The 24,953-nt window shown below is 43.2% G+C and overlaps 1 protein-coding gene across 4 annotated transcripts in view; it reads left to right on the top strand.

The window, feature by feature from the left end:
* The window catches only part of myo1b (myosin IB), a 336,645-nt gene that overhangs the window by 34,274 nt on the left and 277,418 nt on the right, over positions 1-24,953 (top strand). For all 4 annotated transcript variants that reach the window (XM_038789125.1, XM_038789124.1, XM_038789122.1 and 1 more), the window contains exon 3: positions 9,877-9,992. In XM_038789125.1, coding sequence (XP_038645053.1) covers positions 9,877-9,992 — 116 coding nt within the window. The remainder of the gene's footprint in view (positions 1-9,876; positions 9,993-24,953) is intronic.

Below are 24,953 nucleotides of genomic sequence, written 5' to 3'. Positions count from 1 at the left end.
GAGGAAACCGGAGCACCCGGAGGAAACCCACGCAGTCACGGCGAGAATGTGCAGACTCCGTGACCCAGCAGGGAATCGAACCTGGGACCCTGGCGCTGTGAAGCCACAGTGCTAACCACTATGCTACCGTGCTGCCGCACGGTTGCTGGTTTGCTGTGCGTCAGGAATACTGTGGGGGTACTAATGCTGCTTCTGTGTTGTCCATTTTAACTCCCATTCTGAGAGTATGTCTTACCTGGACTTTTGATCTGCTTCCAGTATATGGAAGATGGATTTGACTGCGTGAACACTGGTTTGGTACATACATAGCTTTCTTGAGCAGAAGGGTCAAATTCTAACGTGAATCTGTTGCTTGTTTTCATTATAAGTGAGGCCAGAGAACAAAAATATCGCTGGAGTCCAGACTTTATATAGTTGCAATACAGCCCCAACTTTTCTCAATCTGGAAAGGTTAAGTTACTTCCTAGAGAAAGTCAGGCGAAAACATCAAAGTCTATGGTTTTATTTAAGTCTGTTTTGAGTAATCAAATATTTGGATATAATAATCTCCTGATTTATTTTAACACTCATTTATTTTGACATGTAAAACAAAGATGCAAAGTATTTAAAACTCATCACCACAGAGCAACAGAAACCTTAACCTTCTGCTGGCTGACTCTGAATTTACAGCAACACAAAAGCAAATTACTGCAGGTGCTGGGAATCTGAAATTCAATCAGAAAATGTTGGAAATTCTCATCAGTTCAGCACCATCTGTAGAGAGAGAAAAGATTTTCTCCAACATCGGCAAAGTCCAACGTTGGGTGGGAAAAATGGCATTAATCCTGCTGGCGGCAATGGCATCTTTTTACGTCCTGTAGTGCTCGACTGATGGAAAAAGAAAGCAGGCTATGGCTCCATGGCATATTGCTGGCAGGCGGGGCCTCTGATTTGCCTGACCAGCCATCAACTCTGCGTTTTGATGATCAGGGTGCCATTTTTAAAGGCTGTGCCAGAGCACAAAAAGCACACCCGTAAACATTCTTCACCCAGGTGCACCCCTGACACTCTACAAATAATTCGACATCCCTCCTGTAGTGATGATACCAAAATTGAGTAGAGTTCTTCATTCACATACAGCCTCATCAAAGTACAGCTTCAGCATAAACTATGTTTTTTGACAGCACCCGTCAAAGTCCAAACCTGTACCACTTAGAAGGACAAATGCCGCATGATGTTTAAGTATGCCCATCACCACCTGCAAGTTCCCCTCCAAGTCACATACCATCCTTCATTGTTGCTGGGGTAAAATCCTGCATCGTCCCTCATAACACTGTGGACGTACCAATACCGCATCATCTGCAGCAGTTCAAGGAGGCATCTGGTTGGAGAGATACATAGCACAAAGGAAGATGGTTGTGGTTGTTGGAGGCCAATCATCTCTGCCCTGGGGCATTGGTGCAGGAGTTTCTCCTGGTAGGTCCTAGGTCCAACTATCTTCTGCTGCTTCATCAATGATCTTCTCTCCATCATACATCATACAATTAGAAGTAGCAATGATCATTAATTAGTGTATTCTTTGTACCATTCGTACCATTTTATGATGCTCAAATAGTCCATTCATGCATGCAGCAACACCTGGACAACATTCCAGCTTGAGCTGATAAGTGGCAAGTAATATGCATGCCACAAAAGTGCCAGGCAATGATCATCTTTGAGAAGAGAGAATCTAACTATCTGCCCTTGACATTCAATGGAACTACCATCACTGAGTTCCTCCACCATCAATATCCTGGTGACATACTATGGACCAGAAACTTAAATGGACCAGCTACTTCTGTAATCTCACTACAAGAGCAGGGCCGAGCTGGAAATGTGTTCGCCTGTAACTCCCTTGCAGATCTGTCAAAACCTGTCCATCATCTGCAAGGCAGAAGTCAGGAATGTGATGGAATACTTTCCACTTGCATGCATGACTGCAGCTCCAACAAAAGAAGCTTAACATCATGCAACGTTGGGAGTTTTGTTTTAAAGTTGTTTCACGGCAGGTATGATATTGGATTGCAAGACTCGATCGGTGCCATTTTTGAGTTGTCACTCCTCTCCGACCCTCCCGATTGCTGGCCACCTTCCTGGATGCTGACCCTCTTGCTAGCCAACTCTTGCTAGCCAACTCTTCCAGACTCTCCCTCTTTCTGCTGACCTTTGCGACCCTGTAACGTAAAACTACTCTTCCTGACCCTCGCTGCTCATCCTCTGGGTCCTCGCTTATAGCATGGGTTCAGGAGAAAGAAGTGGGGAGCGGGAGGGTCAACCAGCAACCAGGAAGGATGGCTAGTTATTAGGCGGGTCGGGGAGCATGATATTCTGGGAAGGGGAGAGGTTGATAACGGAAGGATTAGCGAGCAGGAGAGGCAATGTGAGTGTGACAAGTAGAAAGTGTTTGCCTATTTCTTTTATATTTTAAAGATTTTTATTTTATAAGTTATTTCATTTACAAACATAGGAATTCAGTAATTTATGGCATTTCAACTTACATTTGTGTTTTCCTTTGCGAGGAAAGGTCCTAAAGAACCTTCCTACAGTTTTTACATTGGTTATAATGGGAAAATCTGATTCACTTAACATTCTTTCACTAAAGATTTACTGAAGTTGCACATTCAGAATTGCAGCTATACCGTTAAGCAACCCCACCCTCCAGCAATCTGAAGCAAATTATTTGAATGGATCGCCTGTTCTAGCACGGTTCTCAACTTGCAGTTTGGTTGATTGGAAGAGCTCATCGATCATTGTGTGATTTCTTTCAAATAATCCATTGCTGACAGGATTTTCAGCTGCAGTATTCATGAACACAATTTTCATATTTTCACATATGTCTCTACATCTATCACTAACAAAGTATCTCCCCCTACCCCTGCAATTGTTGGTCCGAAATTTAGCCGGTGCCCCAAGTTCAGTCCATATCCATTCTCCATGACTTTATCTTCTCATGCACTTCTGTAGAAAGACTGAATCTGGTTGTCATAACTATAAAATGTAAAATGAACATGTTTGTCTTTGTCCCAAATCTTTAGTAGTCACCATGAATATAAAGTCTTGTGCCAATGGGAAATTTACAATGGGACATGATGGTGCCCTCCGATTTTTGCATATGTCATATTTTGCACTAATTTCTCTGATTTCTCTTCTGTGCTTATCAACTGTACCCAATTCCTTCAGTAAGATTTGTAATGTGATTTTTAAGATTATTTGTTTTTTCTCGCTCTCATTCTTACCACCTGATGCCATTAACACTTCAACAATTTGATTACAAATGTCAGGTTTTGTTGAGGGGACACAATAATGGCCTGATTGGGTCAAATGCAGATCCACTGACTTTCTGAAAAACATCGCATCACCATGTTCTGTGCCTAATTTTGTTTGAGTTCTCCATGGGAAGCTTGGTCAGCAGTAAGGGAATCTCGCTACAGACTACATCAATAGTAACAAAGTGGTTTACTCCAGCTCTTTTACATGGAATCACTGTTCTCATTGGTGACCTCAATAGATTGTCATCCCTGAACCTGAAACAAGTAGAACTTTCATATTCCAACTTTATTTTTAACGAACATATAGGGCGGGATTTTCAATCGGCCTGTGCCGAAATTGGAAAAGGTGATTGTTGGAGAATCGGTTTGGACGCTGCAATCATGGTGTGCGGGGGTTCACGCCAAACCACAATTCTCTGCTGTCTGAACAGCAACGTCAGTGCATTCCACTCTGCACATACTGTAAACGCCATTTGCATATCATAAGTGGGCCTGACCTGGTATTCTCCGGGGCCTCCATAATGCTCCGCCTCCACTGGGGGAGAATTCCCGATGATGAGGTTTACTTGTGCCTTTTAAAATTGGGAAAGGGGCGCTGCGGCTGATGAAGGAGAGAGAAGAGGTAGGGCACGGAGAGGCGCAATGGGAGGGGGGGGGGGGGGAGAGAGAGAGAGAGAGAGAACAATGACAGGGGGATGGGTCACAGCAACTCCCACACGACTAGGGTGGTGTCCGGGCACGGACCACCATTTCCGCAGCCTGGAAGGAAGCCATCTTGTTGCACACTCCACTGACCACCCACCTTGGCCCTGGATCTACAGAATGCCACCAACTGTATGCATGCCCCCAACTGTATGCATGCCCCCACCTCAATACCCCCATTCCACCCACCACCATATCACCCAACTGGCTGCCGACGGGGCATCACGTGGCCCACAAAAGCCCACAGCAGCCCCTACAGTGGTGTGCCAGATAGGGGCTGTGGAGCGTACCGCCTGCAAGGGCAGTGGCAGCCAACGGTACTCCTGGCAGCAGGGATGGGCACCAGGGCCAGAGGTCCCCACGGTGCCAGGCACTGTGGGGGAGGGGGAGGATATGGGTCAGGGTCCGCAGTGCTATCCAGGACCAATGTTTAGCCTGTTAAACCTGGTTGGGCACGAGGGTACCACCATGATAATATGTCAGCCTTTCATCCCCTGCAGACAGTGTACTTTGGAATACAACCAGCAATGGTGGCCTTCTTGCCAGTCGCCGCAGCCCTCGGGATGCACTGCGGTTGTACGAGCTGGAGCTGCTTGAGGAGGAGGACCATGTAGCAGTGGAGCCTGTCGCAGAGGAACAGGAGGCAGCCGCTGAGCTTGGAGAGTCGGCCAACCAACAGGCTGAGAAGGGGGTGGGAAGGGGGTACAGCATAAGGCTTTGTGTGTACCGACACCGCCTGTAATTGGGGGACCTGCTGGACCGGGCATGCCGTCGAAGACTCCAGCTGAGCAGGGGGACAGTGCGACATATCTGCCAGGTGATGGTGCACTTGGCCCTGCGGGGAAATGGGGGAGGACAACCGCTCCCTGTTGCCGTCAAGGTGACAATCTTTCTGACCTTCTATACCACAGGGTCCTTCCAGGCGCCGAGTGGGGACTTGTCCGGGATCTCTCGGAGCTCGGTGCAAAGGTGCATCCGCATTGTCACGGAGGCCCTATATGCCCAGTTGGCATAATACATCCAATTCAATGTGGACTGAGCCCACCAGGATGGCTGGCGGCGGAGTTCACCACCATCGCCAAGGTGTCCCGGGTCCAGGTGGTGATCGAAGGGATGTATGTTGTCCTACGAGCACCTGCAGATGCCAGGCTGATTGTCACAAACTGAAAGGGGTTCCACTCGATGAACATGCAGCTGGTGTGTGACCGTTAGCTGTGTATCATGCAGATCAGCACCTGATACTAGGGCAATGTGGCTGGTGGGGTTGGCTCCTGGGTGACAGGGCTTGTCCACTACGGTCGTAGCTGATGACGCCTTTCCAGAAGCCACAGACAGATGCACCACCTCCTGCTCCTGCACACAGCTGGACTGCTCCAACTGTACCTGCAGGTGCTGGATGCTCGCCAACAACCCCTCATGTAGTCCCTGCCTCTGCGACTGCATCTCCACAATCGATGGGATCGTCCGTTGCAGAAGCCTGAAACCCTTCTGGACTGCAGCTAGTCTCTGGGGTCAGCCCTCAGCGGCTGCTTCCTGTTCCTCTGACCGACCACTATCTGGGGAGTTTCTACTTCCACCTGCTGTACCAAAGCACATGTGTGCTGCGCACCGATAGTGCCCAGGAGTCTCTTCACTAAAGTGTCTAGCCAAAGTGAGTGTCTCTGGGATGGTGGAGTGTGTTGGAGACAGCTGTGATGGGAAGTCTGTGATAGGGGCTTTTCACAGTAACTTCATTTGAAGCCGACTTGTGACAATAAGCGTATTTCATTTCAATTCATTTCAAGTCAGTGTCATCCCCGGACTTGATGCGGGTTGAGGGTTTCTGTCGGTGTCATCCTTGTCACTGGTCGATACCTGGCTCTGGCTGGGATCAGGGGACAGCGGAAGGGCCTGCCCCATCATCAACAGCATCTGCAAAGCACAAGACAAGACGCATGATCGCATCGATAGTGTTCCACGTGGCGCTGGGGCTAGCCCACTAACAGTCGTTGAATCAGTCCAGCTGCGGCACCATTTTTGCTGCCGTAGAACTTGATGAATCCTGCCCCAGCATGAACACTTTGTCTCAGGAACAGAGAATCCGGCCAGTAAAATTTAGAAAAGTACATTGCATGACCAAGTTGAGATTGCATAGGTGCAAAACAAAATCCACATCTTCCAATGCTGTGTGATATTCATTCTGTTTTCAAATTTAATATTTAACAGTTAATATTTGCAATATTCATTACATGTCGGCCATAAAACCTTTGAGTTTTATCCAGTTTGTAGTCCCGCACTGTACTGTTGCTGAAAGGCCTCAGACGGTGGCCAATCCCTATTGTGCCTTCACTACAGCTGCCCCAAACTTTATTGTGTACCTTAGCATGCATTCCTGGACCTTGGAATGTGACAACCCACAACACTCGGTTGTGGACAACTCTTTGCAGTGGAAACCCAGCAAGTTTCAGGCTGACTGAAGAGTCGTTTGCTGGCTTGATGGGCCTCCAGCCGCAATTGATGTTTATCTCCATGTTCATCCCTGGGAACAGCTTGTATGCTTCAGACCTCCTCAGAGAATTAATCCCATACACCATGTGTAGCAAAGTCACTTGTATAATTACCACTTCTACAGTTTTTCCCTCCGCCTCTGCTTACCATAGAAACATATGTAGAACTGGCAGTAAGAGCATATGTTTTTGTTAAAAAGGCTATCAGCAGCTGCTGTAACTGCAGTATATCTGGGAAACTTCAGCAGTTTTGCTGAAGAATGCTTTTGAAATGAGTTTTTAAAAGGATGCATCTTGTACTGATTAAGACAGTGATATTTTTAAGAATAAACTTTGAGTGGTGTTGCACTAAGGCTATCAGTAGACATTGTTCACTTTTGAGGTTGCCTCGCTGTGGGAGGTGATGGGCACAGTAACATGACAGGTTTAAGGAGCTGCTTTTTCACCCGTACCTGGATTTCAATAAACCTCAGGTGGGCAAGATGAGAATTCCTCTACTCCGGTGTGAAATATGTTTGGCCGTTCTCAACGCTTCCCTCAGTAGGTGTGGATCCGCACCACTAAATTGCCCAGAAGAATAATTTGGTAGTTCTAAAAAGAAGCCACATGATGCTGGTGCAGAAAATGTTAGGTTATTGCATTAGGAGCAGCTTTTCTGAGGTTGCTGTTGAGGGAAGTTGTGAGTGCAGAACAGAGTGAGTATTCCAATACTCTGGCAGGAAAACAGTAATCTAAAGGGAACAGGGCAGTGACCAAAAGGAATGTTGTGGCAGAAAATGCAACCTTATTAATATTAATATGTAAGTTGATATATTAATGTTGACAAAGTCAATATGAGATGCTTAAATATGTGAAAAAATACTAACATTTTGTTGTGTATATGATTTTATAAACCAGGTGTTAAAGAAAAAGGACATTGTATTTGGAAAAAAAAATCAATACTTAAGTGATATATTTTGGCTTTTCATTGCTTCCTTTTATCTTTTCAAAATGCTGATCAGAGGTGAAAAGACCATGGTGGATCTCAGACCCTCTCTTCAGCATGGATGGCATGGAAGATTTGGAAAGTCAAGGATATGCAGTATCGATTTACCTCGCAATACCTGAGTGGTTTAAGAAGAATGCCAATCCATGTGAAAACTGTGTTGAATTATCTACAGATGGGGTATCATTTGAACTTTGGCTTTGAGGTGAATTGCAGTTTTGTGAGAAGGCATGCTTGAAAGGTAGTGAAGTGGAGTTTGGTATTTTGAGGAGGACATACCACCACCGGCATGTGTCCAAAGGCAGCCATTTTGCAATTGTAATTGGCCATAACACAAAATGGTAGTCCTTGGATACAAGGCTGCAATGTTCCAATTCCTGAATGCTTAAACACTACATATTTGGTACAGAGAGATAACGAGAAGGAATAATACCACCATTGCCAGTGACTTGTCCACCTCTTAGATTTTGTTGGTCCGTCATTTGTAGACTTCTTCGCTGTAGTGTTTTTTATGTGCTCATCAGGTCAGCGCCCAAAAAATCTGAATGGAGGTTGCCATTTACCTTTAAAGAAAGTTGTCAACTTTCTCTTTGTTTTAATGAATAAGCATATCAGAAATATGCCCAAACCCGAATGATATTTTGAATACAAACGCTTATCATTTGGCCCTGGAAAAATATATAATTTAGTAAATGAGTGAGATAGGGCAGGGCCACTACTGCCAATGGACTTTAAAACACCATGGGCCAGGATTTTCAGCAGAGGGGATCATTTGGGATAAATTGGAGAAGAAAGTGAAATCTGAAACATTGTATCTGTGCACAGTAACTTAACTTTGGCTATTGTGGTGAATGGAGGATTTTAGGAATATTGGCTTTTAAATATTGGGGCAATTTAAGGGTTAAAAGCCTGATATTATAGTGTGTTTTACTGCAGTGGTCATGTTTTTGAAAAGGATTTTGTTTTGAAGGGCCGGGCAGCTTTTAGGAGCCAGAAGGTGATATTGACCAGAGGAATGTGTTTTTCAGTCTGGGCTAATGCACTGTGGTGTGGCAGGGGAAAGTCCCTAGGACGTTAATGTGCTTTCAGCCTGGAGAGTTAAATTGTTTTGCAGCTTGGGGAGATGATGCCATTGCTGGGTGGAGTTAAGGGATGCTAAGATATTTTGCAAAAGCTTTGAAGAAGAATTGAAGTCTGACAGAGTCCACAATTCTCTCAAAGTAGGATAGTTATAAAAAGAGTAATAATATTTAAAGCAGAGCAGTATTGTCTGAGGACAAGGAAGACACTGAAACAAGCCAGATGGACCCACTTTTTGAAAATATTTAGCCAGAGTCTGAAGGAGTTCTAACAAGAGCCATCTGTGGTGTAAAGCAAGTATTACTTTATGCCATGCTGATTTTAATATGGATTGAGAGCTGTATGTTTTTTGTTGTTTAATAGGGAATTGAATAATAGTGTTTACGGGATAATTGCAAGCTGTTCAGGTGTGAAGTTAAAGTGTTTAATATTGCATTCCTAATAAAGATCTGTTTTAAAAATGCCAAATCCCTATTTCTTCATGCAGTATTTCCTGGAGTGAATCATTCTTTCCGCACAGTCTTACAAAATAAACTAAAATATTGGGGTTTCAGTCCAGTATCCTCGCCACTGTTGGGGTCTGGTCTGGGATTGTAATACTATTGCGTCTTTTTATTTCTTCAACATTATGCAGCTCCAGATTCTAGTACAATATTGAAGAAATACATCTTGAGAACCAAAGGTACAGAGAATATTTAGTGAATGTTAACTTGCTAGAGGCTAGAGACCTAACAATGTGCAAGCTGCTGCTCCTTCATTCTTACAGGATATATCAATTTCATCAAAATCTACTATTTTGGTGCACATCCTGATGGCTCTGGGGATTTATTTGCTGTGTGATAACTTTTAATATGAAGAATTCTTTTTCTCCAGCTCACTTTTGGGGTCTGCCACTACCTTGAACTTCCCCAAACAATTTAAGAGTGCAAATCTGGGCAGCACAGTGACGCAGTGGGTAGCACTGCTGCTTCATGGCGCCGAGGTCCCAGGTCGATCCCAGCTCTGGGTCACTGTCAGTGTGGAGTTTGCACATTCTCCCCATGTTTGAGTCGGTTTTGCCCCCACAACCCAAAGATGTGCAGGGTAGGTGGACTGGCCACGCTAAATTGCCCCTTAATTGGAAAAATGAATTGGGTACTCTAAATTCAGAAAAAAAAAAGAGTGAAAATGAATAGCTAAGTCCTACCAATCATCAGAGCACTTGATTGTCGACTATTCATTTTTAAAAAACCATGACAGTTTCCCGCTTTACAGCATGAAACCCATAATTTAGAACCGCTAAGGTACAAATTCACTGCATTTTAATTGTGTGATTTTTGTTTCTCTCCTCTTCCAGACTTATATTGGAAATGTAGTCATATCTGTAAATCCATACAGACACTTGCCCATCTATGCCCCTGAGAAAGTTGAAGAATATCGCAACAGAAATTTCTATGAGCTCAGTCCTCACATGTAAGTAAAGCAAAGCTAAACAAACTTCAGCTGACTCAAATCAAAGGACAATGAATGGATCTCGCTGTTTACCTTGGATAAAAGGGAAAAAAAAGAGGATGTGAATATTTTATTCTTTTGTGTTTTATTAAGCCTGGTCTTCCTAGTTTTGTTGTAATTTGTTTAGTATATTGCAAGCATCTGCCAAACTATTCCAACATTGACAAATTCTTCGATTCTTCATTTGAACCCTGAAAGGCTTAGGTCTAAATATGGCATTTTCTTTTTGCTTTGTACTTGACCCCATCTGTCCCTGCACATCTGCTAATGCATTTTGTAACATAAACAGAGAAGAAGATTGCTCTTGGAGCATTTATGTTCGTATGTACAGATCTGGGAAAAGTGGGCCTTTTTGTGGTTATATGGCAAATTGGTGTCTGGAACAGATATGATTTCAGTGAAAGTAAAAGTTTAAAATAAAATTGATGTTGCTTTTAGATTTGATGAAATTTATTTCAGTTTCTGATAAAATGGTTCACAATTTGTCTTTGGAAAGTGATCCTTGCCTACCAAGACAGAACAGGATGTTTTGAAATGAAATGAAATGAAAATCGCTTATTGTCACAAGTAGGCTTCAAATGAAGTTACTGTGAAAAGCCCCTAGTCGCCACATTCCGGCGCCTGTTTGGGGAGGCTGGTATTTAAGAAAATAGATATTTTCTTCCATGATGTATATAAGGGAGTATTTTGAAACTATTCATAATTTTGGTACTTTCAAAATATTTCCATAATACTTCTGTAAGCATCAAAGGGGCATTTAATTACCAGATAAAACCCTGTTTATAAACATTGGCAATGGCTGTATTAGAGGGACAGACTTTCCTTTTAAAGTTATTACACAGGAGCTACAAATCACAAACTATTTTCACTGATGTGATGTATAAAAATTCCCCCGACATGGTTGTTATGAAGGTTTGAGAGCCAAGGTACCTACCAGCCGTAACATCCCCGCTCAGAATATCTCGCTTCCACGTGACCTGACGCCCTACTATCATGACGGGTACAGGCTTGGAAGGCAGAAGGGCCTGTTCCTGTGCTGTTTTGTTATTTGTACTCCTTAATCAAGCAGCCCCTCTTAATTTAAAAAAATTGTCTTTTCACTTAGTGTGTTTGTTTACTTGCATTTATTTCAATTTTAAATACTGAATTCACTGTTCATCAAGATGGTGAACCAAACAGTCCAGGGACATCCCAAAGCTCAATAATTGACCTGTTCTGATTCGCTGCTCTCACCTGATCTCATTGGGCCGTTACAACTGGGCTCAGCACCCACCCTCATCAAAATAATCCTGATTTCAGTCCTATAAGTCTCATTACAAAGCACATATGTCAACAAGTCAGAATCAGAATGAGTCAGAGGCTCTGATAGTTGAGTTTACGATCGGTTACCGTCTAGATTGGCAAATCATAGAATCCCTACAGTGCAGAAGGAGGCCATTCGACTGGTGTCTGCACTGACCCTCCAAAAAAGAACCCTACCTAAGCCCACCTCCTGTAACCCCACCTAACCGTTGGACACTAAGGGGCAATTTTGCAGGGCCAATTCACCTGACCTGCATATCTTTGGACTGTGGGAGGAAACCGGAGCACCCGGAGGAAACCCATGCAGACAAGGGGAGAACGTGCAAACGCCACACAGATAGTCACCTGAGGTTGGAATTTAGCACAGGTCCCTCGCGCTATGAGGCAGCAGTGGTAACCACTGTGTCCCTGTGTACTACCTTCGATTTAGTTTTTGCTGTTCACCATGCAATCTTCCTGTCTGTTTGGAGTTTGCACATTCTCCCCGTGGCTGTGTGGGTTTCACCCCCGCAATCCAAAGATGTGCAGGTTAGGTGGAATGGCCATGCTAATTTGCCCCTGATGTACCATCAATCTGACACGAGTCGTAGAGAGGATCCAAATATTAGGCTTTAATAAGCTAGATGTGAGCCCGGCAGTGGTCATACAAGGAAAGGCAGACTGCCGCATGGTACGAGCTTTTATACCCCGCCTTGTAGGCGGAGCTACCATCCTCTTGGCCAATCGGCGGGGAGTCACATGACTAGCCACAGCCAATTGGCAGAGAGGCACATGACTTGCCTGGGCCAATGGCAGCTTGGTTCTAAGGTCATATGATCTCCCTAGTCATACTACCACAGCCCCTTAATTGGAAAAAAAATAATTGGGTACTCTAAATTTATATTTAAAAAAAAATCATTGGGTACTCTAAATTTAGATTTTTTAAAAATCACCATGCAATCTCCTCTACTTCGATGGAAGAAAAAAACAAATAGTGTGACTGCTTCGTGGAACACCCCCGTTTAATATTGAGTTCAACAACTTTAGATCATGATCTCTGCCTCCATTTTGTTTCATTTACTGGTTCAGTTTTTTCTTCTATATTCTTTCACTTTGCTTTTGGAGGGCTGCTATGCACCCATTGCGCCTCACTTGGATACCCATTCCTACTCCCTTTTGGTTTCCCCCCGTGAAACGTTTTGTTATTTAATCTCTTCTGCCCTCCATCCTGTCACAGATCCCTTTTGTGCTTCTTTCCCCCACCCCTGCCCCCTTTTCTCAAAACCTATTATGTTTCTATGATTGCTCAGTTCTGTTGAACAATCATCGACCTGAGATGTTGACTGTTTCTCTCCATAGATGCTGCTTGATTTGCTGAGTACTTTGCAGCGTTTTCCGTTTTTATTCCATATTTATAGCATCCGCGATATTTTGCTTTTGTAGGAAGAGGACGTGTTGATGTTTCTGCCCTGCTAGTACTGTGCAGGCTACACTGGTTAACAGGCTCAATTCTTTAAACTGGTTTCTTTACAATCCAAAATACAGGTTTGTCCTTCAACATAGTTAAAGCCATTAATCTGCAAACTGTTGGTAATTCTGTCCACAACGAGTATGATCGAGGAGGGGTTCAGAACTAGCCTCATTCATTAGTATTGAAATGTCTGTTTGCATTCTAGTCTTCAATTTATTGCTGCAATTTTAATTTGTTTAACATCCCATTCCTAAAGTTACAAAGCCAGTGGGCAGGGTAAGCCCTTACTCCGTCTCATTTGATTGCTCCAAGTGCTAACTGATGCTCAGCACCTGAAACACTGCAGCCATTTTAACCTTTACTGTGGTATGACCGACATCCATTTGAAAACCTAAACAAACTAATTGAATAGTTTTTGCAATATGGGCGTTATGTAAATATTTGAAATGATGAAAGCGGCTTTAAAGTTAATCACCTGGTATTTCCATGGGGGTTAGATTGGCAGAAAGTCTTAAAAATTAGTGCCTGTACCATTTCTCCAGGGTCTCCACTGAAGTTATACCAGGAAAATGGGAGAGCCTTCTGGACATTTGGGACCAATGAAATTTTTTTTGTTTCAGCCACTTCAGTTCTATATCGTAATAGTACTTCACTTTTAAAACAAATTGTTACCCAATTTTTGCCTCTTCTGAACTTAATTGTCTTGCCTGATTCTGAATAAACAATCCATTGCCAATCTGCTTTTTATTAAAATGCTAATATGAGTAGTTTGATGCTGTCTGCCGAGAAAAGGCAATTGGGTTGCCTTCCAAGAACAAAAAGAACAGAACCCCTGCCCCCCCCACACCCCGTAAATACAAAAGAGAAACAATAAATTAACGCCCGTCGTTGGCAAAAAACAGATATTCAACCCAAAACAAAAAGACAACCCCCCCTCCCCCCCTGTAGTGATGTATTTTCTCTCGTTTCATTTCAACTTACAACAACCTTCTGGTTGATGCAGATAGCATGTATGTTTATGCATTATATTATTACGTTCATAGATTACCTGTTTACCAAGGCAGAGCTTAGTTATTACTGATTTGTGTGTAAATCGGTCGGTGAGCTCAGTTGGCTGGATGGCAAGTTCGTGATGTGGAGCGTTGCCAACAGCGTGAATTCAATTGCCATACCTGCTGAGGTTATTCATGAAGGGCCCCGCCTTTTCAACCTTGCCCCTCACTTGAGGTATGGTGATGCTCAGGTTAAATCACCACCAGTCAGCTCTCAAAGGGGAGAGTTGCCTCTGGTTCTCTGACTGTGGCGACACTTACATTTTAAAGCTGCTTTCAAACAGTGCACACCATGTGAACCCTAATGTTATGAATCTGTAGAACCTGAGGTGTAATTCCCTTCATCTTGAAGGGATAATGGATGTGACAATCTGTGAAACCTCTCAGTAATATAACCACACATAACTATTGGCAAAGTCTGGAGGGGAAATGGACATGATGTGCAGAGGGCATCAACTCTGAGATTAAATTGATTGTTCGCAAATCTATGCAGCAATAACAAGTTTATTTTTAAGTACTGCCTGCTTGTTATAAAGCAACTTTTTAGATTTTAAGGTGGGATGACAAAGTTGATGAATAATATTCATTGAGGGAAACTTCTTATTTTAGTAATCCTCATAGACTTGTATGACTTTATTATTACAAGTTGCACTGAATGATATCTTAGCTGGGGTGTATCTTGATGGCTCAGAACTCCACCGTAAAGCTAATGAGCAGTGGGGGAAGTTGGGAGCACCTATCTGGACAGAGAATAGAATGCAAAAATGAAAGAAAAAAAGTACCACTAGTGCACACTAAATGGATCAGAATTAGTAGAGAGAGAACCTAAGAAAAGGAACTGGAAACAGTTGTAGATTTGACAGTTTTAGTTGCCAGACCAACAATGAAAGAAAGAAAATGGGATATGTAACCAACAGGGCACATAAGCATTAAGACAGTGGTTCCCAACGTGTGGTCCATGAACCACTGGTGGTCCGTGAGAGTACTGCAGGTGGTCTGTGGAAAGAAAATGACACCATTACATGTACCTCATATGTATTATAATCAATGTTACGTTATTATTTGCAATATAATTTGGTTCACAAACATCCTTGTGTAATATAATCTGCAATGTATTTGTGAGTGTGCATCATTAACTATTAGAAATAGCTGCATTTTTAATACCCATTGATACAAGTTTGACTCCCTATGGCTATGTTAAAAGTAATGTTTAAAACGGCCTGCATACATTGTGGTCTGCATAAAAGAAAAAGGTTGGGAACCGATGCATAAGCCTTTAAAATGTATTTATTTTTAGACCATTTTTGATGACACTTCTGATCACATTACATAATGACACAAGTACAAGCTACAGATGGAGATAAGAGAAACAAGAATAAAGGAGAGGAACAAAGATGAGCAAAGTTTTAAAACTTTTATATCTGGATCTTTCGACCATTTCCCTACAGAATTGTAAGAAGTTATTTTTAATATGTTTTTAAAGGCGTAGAGCATTCACACAAGTTCAATAAATGTGACTCTTGTTTCCCAGGAGGCTGTAAATAATCTGCTTATCAGATTTGTCTTGGTAATTGAACAATAACTCACACCCAGCAGGCACAATCCTACGGCCCTGTCGCAGTGGGGGAAGGCCAAAAACAAGCTTCCTTGGCTTGTGCGAGACCGGACGATCTCGCTGGCAGAAGGGCTGTAAAACGCGTCAAATTGTCTTGCTATGTCCTGGGGCCTCTTTCTGGCTAGTAGGTGTAAGTAAGATACAATACTGTTGATAACAGTAAGCAACAGTAAGATTCAACCCCATGGCTGAAATGGAAAGCCACTTGGGGTATTTAAGATAATAGGAGCAATTTTGGGTTCCCTCTTTCCGAATAGAATTGGAGTTCCATGTTCTGTCGACAACCCAGCAGTTCACAGTAGGAAGAACTTCCTTGGTGAAACATACAAGCTGCTAAGGTTTTGATTAGTTACATTGAAGAGCTCCGGCCATAGCCAGTTGAGAGATGCCTGTGCAAGACAATAGGCTGAGGGTGCATGAGTGTTTCCAGTTCAGTTGGGCATGTGAAATGCTTTTGGGAGAGGAATGAGTGGAGCTGCAAGGCATGTTGACCTCCTGAGTGCTGTGAAGGAGAATGCTGCGCAGGTCAGTATGTGGTACTTGGCACCTGATGCCACTCGTCTGTCTTGCACTCTTTGTCCAGAATCCTCTTGCCACACTGTCCCCAGGTAGGAACACTGTCCCCAGGTAGGAGGAAATGCATCCAGATTGCTGATTTCATTGACCATATTCATCCACATCTGCTTGTTTGGAGAGGTTGACCACTTCCTCCACTGCTCAGGGGAGCTCACCTCGCTGCAGCACCTCATGTGGGATGGGCGAAAGGCCGGCCTTGGTGCTGTAAAAAACAGGCTAAATCCAAAAAAACACCCCTTCACTCCTCCACACACACCTCATGCCCTCCATGTTACCCTGACCCATTGTCCATCTCACTTCCACTCATGCCCTCCATGCCACCTCATACTCCTCCAATGGCACTATGGCCGTTGTATAGATCCGATGCCAACCAATGCCTCCACACATCACTCTTTGCCCTTACACCTTCCATGCCAACTCACCCAGTATCCACCATGGGCAGAACGCAGGACCCATACTGAGATAAAGTAAAGTGTCTACTTAAAAATATACCCTTGTTGATTTTAAAACTCATTCACTACATTTCACTTCATTTAGTCCCGCAGAAGAACAAACAGTTGTATTTGTAGTCCCACTTCAAAGCCTTCATATGAATTTACAGCTTCCCCACTGTGATAATGATGGGTTATGAAATCAGTTATACAGCACCAATCCTGTAAATGTAGATCTCAGGTTTATGTCATAATGAAATAGCAAGCACTGATTCTTTCCACATTGCAGGTTATTCAACTATTTAAAGGGCAGGAGATTTAAATACCTTGCAAGTCCTTTTGACAATTCCAATAGCTTGGAGGTTGAAATGAGCGTATCCACTTTTTATGCACATTCATGTTCACTTTTAACAATATCGAAGGACACTTGACCATCTCTCAAAGGTGTCTTGGGACCCCATCCAAAAGGATGCCGTACCTCTCCAAAACCTTACCTGTCCAAATAAATCCAACCAGTTTAGGCTTTCTCCTATTGGGTCTAATGCACAAGTTGCATTTCCCCCTTCCTCCTTGCGAAATCAGATCAGACTGAATGCAGCTGCAGTTTAACATGTGTAGCTGGCTCCATGAATTTTGGGGTGGCATGGTGGCACAATGGGTTAGCACTGCTGTCACACAGCGTCAGGGACCCGGATTTGATTCTGATCTCGAGCGACTGTCTGTGTGGAGTGTGCATGTTCTCTCCGTGTCTGCGTGGGTTTCCTCCGGATGCTCCGGTTTCCTCCCACAGTCCAAAGATATGTGGGTTAGGTGGATTGGCCATTCTAAATTGCTCCTCAGTATCTAAAGGCTAGGTGGCGTTATGCAGATAGGACAGGTGATTGGACCTAGGTATGGTGCTCTTTCAGAGGGTTGGTGTAGACTTTATGGGCCGAATGGCTTCCTTCTGCACTGTAGGGTTTCTATGACACTATGTCTAAAGTTTCACCCACCTTTGTCCTTCCCCTGCACCCCCTCTTCCCAAGAATCCCAAGGGCTTTGGGATTCAGGCCTCCGGGGCCATTTTCGCAAAGACAGAGGAGTTGCTCCACCTGTATGGAAATCCGGGCCCGAAATCTGCTCCAATCATGTATGAATGAAGCAAAAAATCTCTTGCTGCATCATTTACAGGAACCCCTTCTATAATGAAATTGGATATGCTAATTTTGTTTTAATAATAGCACATTCCAGGTTTTGGTTCATTTTTGGGTTTATTCCACTCTTTTCGAAATGATGCTTTCCATCTGCTCATGAAAACAAATTTAAGCAGGTTAATTGTGACAACCAGGTGATTCATTCTGTTCATTTTCAGTGCATGTTGCGACCTTTAGAATATCTTATGTTGTATAGCAAGGTATGGGTGATCTGAAATAAGCATCACTGCTCTTGTTTGGGTACTTTATGGAGTGAGTAGCTGAATAGAATAGAAATATATTGCAGCAGTGGTGAGTAAGCCACTAATAATGAGGAAAGATACTTTTCTGGCTGTGGGTTGTATTAATTGTTTCAGGTGGGCTCCTTTTTAATCGAACAATAATTTGAAAATTCACACAACTCGATTTGCTGTGCAAGGGATTTCTGATTGTTCCGTTACTCTCCCAGATCATGGTGGGATGGCATCCAAGAACAAAATTTGGGAACTGCCAAGAATAAGTTTTGGATTCATTAGCTTCTCACAAAAGGATTACATAAACAGAAACCACTTGACAGTGACCATTGCCCAAAGGGACTGCAGTCTTTTTCCTGTTAAATGCATTTCACTGCCCGATGCCAGAAATTATAGCACTGTAGTCGGAAGATATTTGTGAATGACTGGATCATTTACATTCTTGCTAAATCGCAGTCCTATACATATATCAGTTTAACTTCAAATACGATGATTTATTCTCCAGTGACATTCTGCTGATTTTATGAATAAATTGATTCAAGTTGCATGATCCTTTCTACCTTTTCTACTGGAGAAATGTCTACTGTTCCAAGTTCTTCCTCATTCAGCATTCATGTATGTGTACTTCCAGCAGGAGTTAGTGGATCGTGATCAGGTGAGAGAAACTGTTCCTTTTCTTTTTGCTCACCTTAACCCAGCAGTGCTGTTGGCCAATTGTGGTCCCCTGTTACTGCCCAGAACCTAGTTCAGCTGCGTCGGTAGACCTCCGATCTTTATCTGCTTACCCACCACTTGAAGCTGTTAAGTTATCAGGGCAATCCTTTAATAAGTCCTGAACAGAAAACATGGCTCCACAAAGCATTTTATTCTTTCCAATTAAGGCAATTAATCATATGGCAGGATAGATTGCAAATTCTAGCAATTGAACCAATACACAAAACAGAAAATGACCAAATTGCCCTCTGATGTTTAGAACTATGATTGTCATGGCACGGATACGGACACAAGGTGAAGTATTGTATAGATATCAGAGATCATAATTATGCTGATACTGGGCTAATAAAACTACCTGTTTATGCTTCAAAGATTCAACCATAAATTAGTTTTGACCTATATTTATTAAGTGTCTGTCTATAAAAATACCTCTCCTTAATTGCAACATTCCATTATGCAAAGAAGTAGATTTGTTCATTCTGATATAAATGTCTGGCACCAGAGAGTGATGTAGCAATCTATTAATGGGGGCAAACAGTGCTGATGGTAAATGAGATTACAGCTTTGAAATCATTCCAAAGTTGTCATCATTTTAATTCCCTGCCCTTTGCATCTTTCCTTTTCTTTTAGTTTTCAAATATATATTAATTCCTCCTAAACTCTCTCTTTGTTCTTTTGGTGATACTCTTCAGCTTCTACCCTTTAGTCACTATTAGAGGCAGTTTTTTCCCAATACATATAACTGTATTCAGAATTTTGAGGTTTGATATTAAATCTCCTAACTTCTCTTCTCCCTTTATGGCTAAAGCCTGCCATTTTTGTGACCATTCAGAATTTTGAGGTTTGATATTAAATCTCCTAACTTCTCTTCTCCCCTTATGGCTAAAGCCTGCCATTCTTGTGACCATTTGTGTGATTCTCTGCATTCCTTCAACAATGAAGAGTCTTCACATTCCTTTAATGCTCAGCAGCAACACCATCATTGAATTTCCCATTATCAATATCCTCGGGGAGGACGAGGGATCATCATTAACCAGAAAAATAACCATGTGAATACTGTGGCTAGAAGAGCAGGTCAGAGATTGGGTATTCTGTGGCAAATAATTCGCCTGCTGACTCCCAAAGCTTTTCCACATCTACAGGGCACGAGTGTGCAGCTCCAATCATACTCGAGACGTTCATTATCATCCAGGATAAAACAGGTTGCTTTCTTGCCCCGGTACACAGTAGCAGCAGTGTACACCCCTACAAAATGCATTGCAGCAACTCATCAAAGCTTCCTTAATAATACTACGCAAAGCCTTGAAACTATCACTGGGAAGGACAAGGGCAATAGGTGCACGTAAATGCTACCATCTACATGTTCTCCATCAAGTCATGTACCATGCTGACTTGGAAATACATTACCATTCCTTCATTGTCACTGGGCCAAAATCCTAGAATTCACCACTAATCAGCACTCAAAGTATCTTCATCACATGGACAGCGGTGATTCATGAAGACAGCTCACGCCACAATCTGAAAGGGAGATAGGGATGAGCATTTAGAGCAATATAAACTAATTAGTAAGAATCAACAACAGGTACGAAAGGGTAGTCCTACCATTATGTAAACAGGGTCAAAACACCTAAATGTGGTTTGTTTAAATTTTAGTAAAACTTTTGATAAGATATCTTGTAGAAAAGTAGGCAAGAAAACCAGCACACAGAGTAATAGTAGATGGGTAAAGATGAATAGGATCATGCTAGGTGACAGCAAACAATGAGATTGTAATGATGGTGAAACAGTCAAGTGTTTTTCATCATTAGCTGTAAAACTGACAGTAACGTCAGGTGTCTGTACATGTGAAGTTAGATGTGGTGATACAGGTAACTATAGGCCAGTTGGCTTTACATCTGTCGTTTGGAAAATGTTAGAGTGAATTATAAAGGATGTAATAGCAGAGCATTTAGAAATGCATAATATAATCAAGCAAAGTCCGCAAGGCTTCATGAAGGACTGACAAATATTTCAGGCTTCTTTGAGGTGATAATGAGCAGGATAGATAAAAGAAAACCAGTAGATGTAATTGTTTGTGGCAAGATGAAAGACTTGCTACAGTACTGTTTGTGGAAACTTGCTGTGCTCAATTAGCTGCAACATGTCTTACATTACAAAAGTAACTACGCTCAAGGCCCTCCATTGGTGGTAAAGCAACATCCTGAGATCATGAAAAGCAAGACATTTATTTCTATAAGCAGAGGGATTATAGGATTCATAGAAAATATTGTTTGAATGGAGTAATGAGCCTGAGAGTCAGAGATTCCTCAGCTCAGAACATCAAGGAATTTTTTGGCCAGAAACAAGTGAGGCTAAATTGTAAGAAGTGATTCTGCCACTGGTCAGTTCTGGAATCTTTACGACAGGAAAAATGTAGCTGAGCTGAGAAATGTTCAAAGAGTTACTGATTTGGAATGAGAGAATTAGACATATGACGATTGCCTCAAAGAAACTGGAACTCATCGCCCTGGAGAAGATGAGATTCACTTGGAGATAGGATGGAAGTTTTAAAATGAAATCAGGCAGAGGGGGTGAAGAGCAGTAGTTTGAAGCACCTCTTTTCAAATGGATTAATAATCACTGACCCTCCTATCTGATTTGAGGAAGATGACGCTAGGTGAATTTGTCTCTTGCCACCCTGCTTTGCGTTTTAATATGTAGAACTTAAATTTAAATACACTCCTCTCTTGAACCTCTAGCTGGTGCCTACCATCAGCCTTGGTGACAGTGAATCTATCTGAAGATCTTTGTGCCACACTCTTCCATGTGTGCTTCTCTCCCAGCTGAGACGACCAACTCACTCGGTGCTGTACGTTTGCAGGCCACGATCTGCTCCCATCTCCGGTTCGCACCAAGCCCACCTCTAACCACGAGTATCTGCATTCTCTTGACCAGGGTGCTCCTGACCACCATGCCCCGGATGGCTGCCCACTTTGCCCACCTGGTTATTCTTAGTAAGCACTTCCATGTTTTCTTCATGGACACCTGGAATGTTCTCACTGTCGCCAGGGTTCCATGGACCCCAGCCGGAGATCTACTAAAGTGGAGCATTAGTCGTGATGATTTGATTTAGAGTGAGGAAGGAAAAAGGAACACGGGAGTAAGATGAAGGAAAGAAAATTCTGGAAGAAAGCATTCCTTCAGTGTCTCTTTGTGTCTCTTCACCGCCGTGAGTTAACAATCCACTTTCAGGATAGTTTATTCTGCCATTTCACCCCTGGGCTTGTCTGACCACCGGGTAGGGTTGCCAACTCTGGTCGAATTGTATTCCTGGAGGTATTGTCACACACCCAACCCAATAAAATAGTCTTTCTGCTCACCTGCAACAGTATAAAGAAAATGGAAAGAACACATTGTTACTTACCCCTGCCTATGATTTTTGTTCCCCTTGGTTTCAGTTCCCAGTAGATTAACCTTTTAATTCCCAGAGGTTCCAGGGGAATCCTGGAGGGTTTGGCATTTTGCCTGTGTTAGCTAGAACTTGAGCTGCATTTGTGGCAGATTTGTTGCATGCAGCTCACCAGATTTATTCAAAACCGAAGATGAATTGAGAACTGCCCTGTAGCGCTCCCACAATGTGTGCGTTCAGCACACCAACCATTTTGCACCTGTTTATTATTTAGGCACGAGTCATGTCTGCCCACACTTTTTAACGGAGCTTGTTTAAAACAGCTAAAAGCATTTGAAAATATAAAAGGTAAATTTAATTTCTGCTTTGGTACTGCTGGTGTCCTCTTGACTCATTGGTGGCTGCGTATCTAGGCTTGGGAGAATGGTTTCTTTGTGCTGCAGGTGTGCTGATGTAGAAGATTTCCCTTTTAAATTGCTGCGTTGCTAACACCAAAATAAAATAGTCCTCCAAGGTGCTCCGAAGAAAGCGCAGAAGGCAGGATGTGAAGCAATATTAATGCACAGAGTTTGAGCAGTAACATTGAACAAGTCGATAAGGGAGCAGGTCAGTGACTTTGATTCACAGATGAGTCATCTGAACATTTAATGACTCGTGGTTTGAATCAATTTAACAGTGACAAAGGATGTTTTTGCATTATCAGCTCTGTTGGTTGACCAGCCACCGACAGTGCCACAGAACAAAAGGAAATTTCATCAAAAATACGCAGCTGGCTACTGCTGCTTTTGATACAGAATTAGCCGACTAAAAGCTGCATAAAACTAGATGAGTTTCTATTTTTGTAACAATGTTAGTGTGGAGTGTTATTTAACTCTGGAATAGTCTATTTAATGTAAGCTGCCAGAAACTGTGATTGACAAAAAGAAATAACATAAAATGTTCTACAGATTTCTATTTTTCTAAAAATATTAATTATGTGCAGTCAGCAAAATATTATTGCAACTTAATTTAGCAGCATCAACTGTGAAGTCTATGATTTCTCAGTAATTGCCAAATTGACCAGATGTGCAGGGATTATACAACATGGAGCAATATCTATTTTGCCTGAAGTGAACTTTGTTGCAGAATGTAATTAGTGTCCTACACTTACTGACGGAAGCCATAGGTATTGATTTTTTACCCAATGCAGTTAAGTTGGAGAAAGAATTAGGGGGTGGGGCCATAGTTTGACATGAAAGATATAAGGCCGATGCGGGGCGGAGTCGGGGGGGGGGGGGGGGGGGGTGCAAGGGGCCATAGTCTGAGATGGAAGATGTGAGTGGCCATGGGAGGTGGATGGGTTATAAGTAGGCATGGGTGATTGGCATGGGGGGAATTGGGTAAGACATTTAGAACTTGCCTTTCAAAGGTTTTTCTCTTCCAAACAAAATTAAATGAAAAATGAAAATTGCTTATTGTCACGAGTAGGCTTCAATGAAGTTACTGTAAAAAGCCCCTAATCGCCACATTCCGCCGCCTGTTCGGGAAGGCTGCTGGCCTGCCTTGGTCTGCTTTCAAAGCCAGCGATTTAGCCCAGTGTGCTAAACAGCCCCAACAAACTATGGTTCTTGACATTTCTGAGGTACTGTGAACAACTCTTTGAAAACCTGGCCTTAAGTCCATGAAAATTGCGGAGGTCTCTGACGTGCCTATCCCTGCAATGCAGTCAGCCAGGTAAGGAGTGCAGAGTGTCAGCTCGCAATTTGGAACACTCTGCAGCCTTAAACTGCATTGCTGAAAACTGGAAAATTGGGGAATGGGGTCAGGAATCCTGGAATTGGGTTCTGGCCACCAGTTTCACCCCCTCAGTGTAGTCTCCATGATGCATGAAAATCTGTTGATAAATGCAGCACAATTGAAGCTTTCATTAAAAGATCAAGGCTCTGGGACCAAATTTGATTACAATCAATTAAAAATATCTGAAAAGAATTTAGGGGTGGCATGTAGGTGGAGGTCACATGTTTGGTGGCTCCTGCCAGAGCTGTCTTTTTTGGCCTTTTTTGACCAGTTTTTGGTGAAGATATCATAGAATTTACAGTGCAGAAGGAGGCCATTCGGCCCATCGAGTTTGCACCAGCCCTTGGAAAGAACACCCTACTTAAGCCCACACCTCCACCCTATCCCCGTAACCCCACCTAACCTTTTTGGACAATGGAGCATGGCCAATCCACCTAATGTGCACATCTTTGGACTGTGGGAGGAAACCGGAGCACCCGGAGGAAACCCACACAGACATTGGGAGAACATGCAGACTCCACAGAGACAGTGACCCAAGCCGGGAATCGAAACTGGGACCCTGGAACTGTGAAGCAACAGTGCTAACCACTGTGCTACCATGTCGCCAATATTTGTTCGTGAGGAGCTGTGGGAAAGTTTGCGGCATTTATCGAATGTCAAAAACCGAAAAGAAGAATCCAGGGAAGGTAGCAGCGATTTGAAAGTCCACCGCTGAGTGTGATGAGTGGCGCAGCAGGAGGAAAGATGGTGGGAGAGAGCCAGTTGGGTAGGCCCGCATCCATCACGTTGGAAAAGATGACGGAAGTGATGGCTGGGGAGTTTGAATGGCTGTTTTCGAAGCATTTTGAAAAGCATCAGATGGTGATGCTGGCCTCGTTGAAGGGGGCGGTGGGCGGGGTGGGGGGGGGGGGGGGGGGTGGGGTGCGGTGAGACCCTTGCCCTGGTGAGAACTTCGGCAGTGCGGAAGCAAGGGGAAAAATGAAAGGAATGGAGGAGGCCCTGTCACGGCATAGTGACCATTTCACCTCAGTGGATGAGGAGCTGCGGAGGGTGGCAGAGATCAGCAGAGGGCTGAGAGCCAAGGTAGAAGACCTGGAGAACAGGCCAAAAAGGCTTAACCTGAGCATCATGGGTGTGCCTGAAGAGGTGGAAGTCCAGAGGCCTACAGAATATTTTGTTGGTGTGATAGTGA

Source organism: Scyliorhinus canicula, chromosome 2 (assembly GCF_902713615.1).
Source record: "Scyliorhinus canicula chromosome 2, sScyCan1.1, whole genome shotgun sequence".
In the NCBI taxonomy this organism is placed as follows: domain Eukaryota; kingdom Metazoa; phylum Chordata; class Chondrichthyes; order Carcharhiniformes; family Scyliorhinidae; genus Scyliorhinus; species Scyliorhinus canicula.
This window is presented reverse-complemented; position numbering and strand designations above follow the sequence as displayed.